A 7,806-nucleotide genomic window follows, 5' to 3' on the forward strand; every position below is an offset into this window, starting at 1 on the left:
ATTCAAAATGCATTATAAATATCTTTTTAAGCATATAATATTGTAATTGTAATTGCTTAAATAGATTTATAAGTATTAAAAATTGTTTGAAAGTCCTAACGTATCCCATGAGCATATGAATATATGATAATCCTTGTTTTAAGTCAATAAGCGAAATGTGCATCAATCATGTCATTTACCAACTTCTTGCTAAAAAAATCATGTCATTTAGTAACCAACTCCTAAACTTCATAAACAGCTATCGTAGCAGGTATCATACTGATTTACCATGATTATCATTTATTTTATTAGTACATACGGATTACCACTTGATATTTTTCGAAAACTATCACATGTATCTAATTTATTTATTTATTTATTATTATTTTTTTTGGCGAAAAACTAGCAGAACTATATAACAAAAGAGATCTTTCATCAAAAGATAAAAGAACCCAAAAAAAATAAAACACGGGCCGAACCAACAAAGGAAAAAAAAATCGAACCAAACCCTGAACGCTAAAACAAAGAACAAAACAACTGAACAAACGATGATGTGTAAAGTATAATAAGTGATGATGTGTAAATAAATATTTGGTGGTTTATGAATTATTTCCTTTAATTGAATAATCTTATGACAGGAAATAATCTCGGAAATATTTAAAGTCTTCATTTTTAACCAGGTAAAATAATTCTTTAATCATTTGGCTTATCATATTATAACAGTCTGCTATCTGCTATTTGGATTAATTTCTAACAAACCCTTTATGCCAATTGCATGCCCATCTACATATCTTTGGTTCCATCTTGAAGGCTTTAAGGGTGTCTGTTTTAAAAATTTAGAGAATGAAAATGGAAATGAGATAGATTGATACTCATTTAGTTTGTTTGGTTGCAAACCGAAGATTCAGTACCATATCTAACAATCTCCACCTTGTACTTGCTTCTCACATGAGAAATAGATGTATACTCAACTTTAGACGGCACCTTAAATGGGCCAAATCACAAACCATAAAGGCCAATTAAGTCCGAGCATTGCTTGAACTTGTAAACCAGAAGAGCCTTCGTGAACTTATCGGCAGGATCATCCTTTTTGGGACCTTTAAGAGCCATCGAAGACCGTGTTCTTGACAATGGTGTCTCAAATGAAATGATATCTTATTCCATCAATATGTTTGGTTGATATAATCTTTAGTCAAATCAAATGAATCGCAATTGGCCTGTCACAAAATAACCCTCTTGACCATAAAGCTTCTTTGAGAGCTTAAGTAACTTGAATGTATTCAGCTTCACACAAGATAAACGTTTCCGTAACCCTCTTAAAGAAAGATATATTCTATTGGTGATATCATTTCCATATATTTTGCGTCTATTCAATGTGAACACTTATAACGGTGAGTTTTACAACTCACAATATAACCTGGGTTTTGCTCATGTGTGGATGAAAAAAATGAATATATAAATAGAGAGTACATTTCACGAAACAAGATCACGGATTCTTTAAATACCAACAAGAGCAAACTAAGGTTACAACAATAATTGCAGAAATCAAAAAAGTAAGATCACAAAATTGGGCATTTGCAATTACGTTTGAGCAGATTCAGTATAAATTTAACATTTGATTCAAGCTAAGGAAACTCTGATGTTTATGATGTGCAGAAAAGTAACGAGTATGCTTATTCTTCTTCATCTTCATTGCGTGGTTTTGTTGACAAAGACTCTCTTTTTGGCCTATGCTTTCTCCACTTGAGCTTGGGCAGCGACAGGATCCATTCTGGGACTTCACAACCAGACGATTTCATTACATTTGCTATGTTTTTCAGGTATCTTGTATCCGCTTCTGTGTAGAAAGTAACTGCCTCACCACTCCTACCTGCTCTGCCAGACCGACCTAAACAGAAGAGCAACACACCAGTCAAATTACATATACCTAAGGGTGGCAAGATTAACAAGTGAAAAGAGTTCCCGTAGAAAAGGATCAATATTTGGTACAAATTGTAGCAGGTCGAATCCGCCTGGGTTGGCCCGCAAACATTTAGAAGTCCAAGTTTTGAAGTTTTGAAAGAATATCAAAATAATTTATTGACAAAGTAATGGACTTCGGGGGGAGTTTAAGCCCATATGTGACCCGTTCCCTGTTAGCTATTATTTTTACCTGCTCAACTCTGGTGCTAATTTCAAACAAAGAAAAGAATTGCACATTGCCTTTGCACAATTAAATAGAACTGAATGAAGGTTGAAGTTAACATACCAATCCTGTGAATGTAAGCTGAAGAGGAATCGGGGAAATCATAATTGATCACACAATTGACCCCTTTAAAATCCATTCCTCGGGCAAGCACATCAGTGGCAATTAAAACCCATGTTTTACCAGCTCTAAAGTTATCAATTGCATTCTCTCGCTGAATCAATTAATTCATAATCATTAGAGATACATATGTATTAAGCATATAACTATAAAGTACAGCAACAAATGAAACAAATTCCTACAACCATTGCCCAATTGGAAAGTGTGCAATTCTCCCATGTTTACCTTAGAATGGGTCAATTTGGGTTATGCTTGATCTGTAATTGGGGAAATGAGTATACTATTATACTTAGCTGTAAGGAAACAAGTTAATAGTCACCCGGAATGTAAAGACAAGATAGTTTTTGTGATCACAGTTAAGAAACAGATCATGTAAAAAGATATGGACCAAACAATTTTCAGAAATTACTCAAGTGTTGCTATAAATAAACAGAAGTAACCCGTTTTGACCCATTATTCCAACTGCCTGACCCGCCCATATTGCCACCTCTACTTTATACAACAAAAGGATGAAGGTGAAGATGTACATCAACCAGATGTAAAAAAACACACATCGTGTATCGAGTAGAAAATAGGATATCTACTATAAAAGTGGATACAAAACAATGCATAAGGGATTTAATAGTACCTCTACTTGAAGGAGGTCAGAATGTATTACATCAACTCTAATATCGTCAAATTTCAATTCCTGGTATAGATCCTTTGCCCGTTCCTTACTTTGAACGAAAATCAGCACTGGTGGATTCAAACTCTGCTCAGGATAATAATAATAATAATAAGCGTTAAGAAAGTTTTAAGTAAAGGTAACAATAAAAGCAGTAAATTAAACCCAAACACCTCTGTTTCACATATAACTTGGTCAGTCATGTACAATTTAACAAAAAATAGTGAAATAAATTGTCTAGTTGAGAAAGAGAAAGAATATTAAATCGTTAGGTATACACATATTAGGTTGTACCTCTTCAAATGTTTGACGTAGAGCTAGAAGCTTTCCTTCTTCACTACCAACAAATACCAATTTTTGCTTTATCAATTCCGAAGCAGAATTCCTATTTTAACTTCAAATTAGAAATAGCCGAACAATAATAATAATTTAAATAAACAAACGAAGGAGAGCACTATGACCTGTTTGGTTTTCTTAATATATTATATATGTTATAATTATTATAATTATATTTATTACAATTACAATAATTATTAAAATTAAAATCTTTTGGTTTCACCCCATTTGACCTCAATGACCTGGTTGGACCCTTCCCTGTTTAAACAAACTTTTGATCTGAGCCGTTAATATAAAGAACAACCCAGATCAACCCACTTATAAGTACTTGTGTTAAAACCATCACCTCTACTATTTAGAGATAGAGAACGCAGATAATGTACAGAACTACATGAACAAACTGCAACAATCGCATTTACTACTTACTTCCTGCCAATAATTACACGAACAGCATCATGCATTATTGTACGTGCAAGTTCTTCGACTGTATCAGGTAAAGTAGCGCTAAACAATGAACGGATAATTGAGGGGTTTGAGCATGCTTTGACAACTGCATCAACCTGCTTTAGTAAACCAAGCTCAAAAAGCTTATCAGATTCATCCAACACAAGGTATTCAACCCTGCAAACATAATAAAACAATAATCGGACGACATTCTTATTAATAAAAGGTCTTAACTTTTCTTACCAAACAGAACATATAATAGATATAAGATAAGGTAACAACCTGCTTAGATCAAGCTTCCTTTTAGTAATGGCGAACTTTAAGCGAAGTGGTGTAGATATGAGTATGTCACACGTTAGTTTTGAGAACTCGCCAGTTTTAGAGAGCTGCTTAGTCATCATCTTGATATAAAAGTTCTTTCCTTTAGCTAATTTCTTACATTCTCTGTAGGTCTGAGAGGCTAACTCTCGTGTAGGGCAAATAATAACACCACGAACACCCTCCTTTGAAGCACGCTGACATCACATAAAAAAAGCTCATCAGAATAATACATGATTCAAACATTCAGAATCATTATCAAATGCTATAGGCAGCAAAAATGGAAACATAACTCGTGTAAGAGCCCAATACAACTTTGGATAACTAAACATAACTTTCTTGCATGAGTCAGTTGTAGTTGGGTTGACCTGGAAATAACTAACGTGTTAAACATGTTTGCAAAACTCATAATATTATAATCATAATTAATTAACTTCTAATATGACGTGATTTTTAGGAAATTGGATCCGTTGAATTTACACTTCGGGCAACTTTAGACCTGTTTGACTCACTTCCTTATTATTTTATTGAGCACAATAGAGATAAACCATAACCCAAATTGACCCATTCACAAATGCCACCTCAGCTAAACATCACAGATACCTTTAGTTTCATTAGCATAGGAATAACAAAAGCCAAAGTCTTTCCAGAACCAGTTGGAGCACACGCAAAGCATTCCCTCCCCTGTTAAAGTTAACATTAAATAGATTCAGAATAATACTTTTAAACTGAATAATTATAATAATGTTAAACTGAATAAAAATGTTAAACTGAAGTACCACATTCCATGTTAAATTCAAATTTTACCATATTCTAATAATCAACTTCTCCAAGAACAAAAATGAGAAAACTGGAAAATAATAGCATAAGTCGAAAATCATACAGATAAGAGTATAGGCATAGCCTGCATTTGAATTGGTGTTGGCTCTTTGATTCCAAGTTCAGCCAAATTCCGCAAAATATACGGTTTACATCCATACCTGTGTACAAAATATAGAGTAAATACAGTTCTTCACTGTAGTCTTTGGGTACCTAAATATGAGCTATAAAATTGTGTTTTTGAATTTCAGTATGAACACCAAATAAAATGAAACTATATCAAAACCATTTTGAAGGTTACTGAGCTTCAACAAAGTGTATATCATCTTAATGATTTGAAAGTCATCATGTAATACAAATGGAATAGCTTGAAACACATACTAAGGTACCTTGATCTCAACTCCGAAAACTCATGAAGAGGTGATGGAATATTACTTCCACGTGTATGAATGTTATGCTCCTTACGAAACTTTGCATCCCTCTGAACTCAAAAATTTAAACGAATAACAAAGTGTCAGATGGTTATATAACTTTCACATTCTACAATTAAACTATAACTGCATGAAACACAAGCATATGTCTGATGCGTTTATACACACAGACACACAAACGTGCGCTTAGAGAGAGAGAGAGAGAGAGAGAGAGAGTACCTCCATTTGTCAAACTTGCGGGCTTAGCCCAAACGGTTCCACCCATGTACTTTGTGTCATGGGATAGGGAGAGGTCATGGGTTCGATCCTTAGGGATGACATGATTTTCTTTAAACCAATTGAACACCAATAGTGGTGGTATATATTGACCCTATATGGAGGTTTTACCGGATTCGTTCACGGACCTCTACCCGGACCACTGCCCGAATGGATGTGTTCCCGGGTACCGTCGATCGGGTTCGGGTTTCCGCCCGAACGTGTGTGTTACGTGCAAATGATGAGGGTCATTGAAATAAATGATCTATTGATGCCAAAAAAATCGCCGTTCAAAAAAAAAAAGAGTACCTCCATTTGTCTATATAATTCCTTCTTTCCTTGAGCTTCATTAATGGCCTCTTCATCCTCTTCATTAACTGGTTCCTTCTTTGAGGTCTTGAATACATTAAATCCTTTGACCGGGTCTAAAACCAAAAATAAAAATAAAAAATAAAAACAAATCATCAAGGAGCTTCGAAAATTCATTCTACAGAATAAACCTAAACTAAAAATGAACTTAAGTCTAAATATAAACAACTTTGCATTCTAAACATATAAAAGGGAATATATCAAAATCAAAAAATGGGGCCAATTTACTGCAGCATTATTTTATTTTAAAATTAACAAAAAATGGATGGAGATTCATGTAGCATGGCTAAATTAAAGGCATTTGACAAACGAGGGAGGATGATTTCAACTTGATCTCAAAGTTACATTAACAATAATGTGATACATAGATTAAAACAAATACGAAAAAAGCCTACTTCCAGAATTAAAGCGATGAACAATGCTCTAACCTGTAAGCTAAGAAGGCTCACATAACATAAACTCAACATGCATACAAGTCTTTGCAATTAATTAATTAAACTCTAAACAAAGTTCTACAAATGCCTTCAATTTAGTTCTCAAGAATAATTTAACAAATTTCAAAATCACCTGAAGCAGCTGATTTCCTCTTCCGCTTTTTAACAGGCTTTGCAGCTACCTTCACCACCTCAGGGATTTTATTTTCAAATAACGTCTCTTCGGAATCATTAATTTCCGTTTTCTCCTGAAAGTAAACAATAACACTGTGTTACTGATCTAAAAATTATACGAAGTAATATGTCTGAATATACTTCGTAACACTCGAAAATTCATTATTTTTTATCATTTTCCAGCAATGCAGACTTCCCTATACATTAACTAATATTAACATAAACACATATACTCGGCAATTTACTAAAATTCACATTTGTGTATCTCCAATCAGCTTAAAAATCAGGTGAACTATATGTGTATATATACGTATATAAAAATCTGTAGCTGTAGAAATATAGGTTTGAGTTTATTTTACTCCACCTTGAAGCGGGCAAAATCAGCTGAAAATTTCTTCTTATTGAATGTGATTCCAGAGAAAAGAAATGAAGGATTTTTATCCATCATTTATTAAATTTGAATGCTCTCTTTTAATTATGTTAAGTAGACAACGTTGTTACCAGAATCTGTAAAAGTAACCTGCGATAAGAAAAACGATACAACAAACATCAACATACATAGAGCAGCAAAATAAGTAACAAAGGAAGAAGAAATGCAAAAAACAATAACGATTACAACTCAAGAAAACAACATCAGTACAGTTTAAAAAACGAATTTTTTTTTTTTTTTTACATAAAGATATGAACATAATAGCGTTCTACAAACACAATATAACAACTAAGATGTAAGCATGCAAGAAACAATAAGTGTTATGAAACCTTGAAATGGAGTCAGAAACGGTGAATAGGAACTAAAAATTCGAACTTCAAGCAAGACGAACAATACCCAAATCAACCTGCAGCATGATAACACTACCCGTATCACAAATATAAACAAATAACTACATCCTAAAGCTATGTAAACTCTAAATAAGAAAGTGAAAACATGAAAATGGTTACTTCAAAGAAACTCGAAATCCCAAAATCTACAAAACAACATATAAAACACAATGTCAAAAAACTATCAACCTCTGTAACAGTTAACTCCAAATTTTAGATCACCAAACACAAAAAAAAGGACGATGAAGTCAAAATCGAACTCAAATTTAAGCGATAAAATGGAAAACACCACAAATATGACAAAAATACATAATTACTAACTCCCCATATCTACATTAATTTCAATGAAGACACTGAATACATAAGAAATTTCACTTTGAAACAACCAATTTAAAGATATTTGAAATCCCCACATTTCTAAAACAACAAAAATCACAAAAAATGGTATCCAAAAACAAA

General features: G+C 33.2%; 1 protein-coding gene across 1 annotated transcript; it reads right to left on the bottom strand.

Annotated features, from left to right (window-relative positions):
- Positions 1–1,427: 1,427 nt before the first annotated feature.
- On the bottom strand, positions 1,428–7,486 carry LOC139844270 (DEAD-box ATP-dependent RNA helicase 57). Its single transcript, XM_071834488.1, has 14 exons — positions 7,468–7,486; positions 7,288–7,364; positions 6,893–7,048; positions 6,488–6,602; positions 5,861–5,976; positions 5,255–5,346; positions 4,930–5,026; positions 4,650–4,730; positions 4,011–4,243; positions 3,711–3,905; positions 3,243–3,333; positions 2,913–3,035; positions 2,228–2,378; positions 1,428–1,867 (listed from the first exon to the last, which is right to left on the bottom strand). The coding sequence occupies exons 3-14, from the start codon at positions 6,974–6,976 to the stop codon at positions 1,653–1,655; spliced, it is 1,593 nt and encodes a 530-aa protein (XP_071690589.1). The 5' UTR covers positions 6,977–7,048; positions 7,288–7,364; positions 7,468–7,486; the 3' UTR covers positions 1,428–1,652.
- Between the last annotated feature and the right edge of the window lie 320 nt (positions 7,487–7,806).

Source organism: Rutidosis leptorrhynchoides, chromosome 4, assembly GCF_046630445.1.
Source record: "Rutidosis leptorrhynchoides isolate AG116_Rl617_1_P2 chromosome 4, CSIRO_AGI_Rlap_v1, whole genome shotgun sequence".
NCBI classification, from domain to species: domain Eukaryota; kingdom Viridiplantae; phylum Streptophyta; class Magnoliopsida; order Asterales; family Asteraceae; genus Rutidosis; species Rutidosis leptorrhynchoides.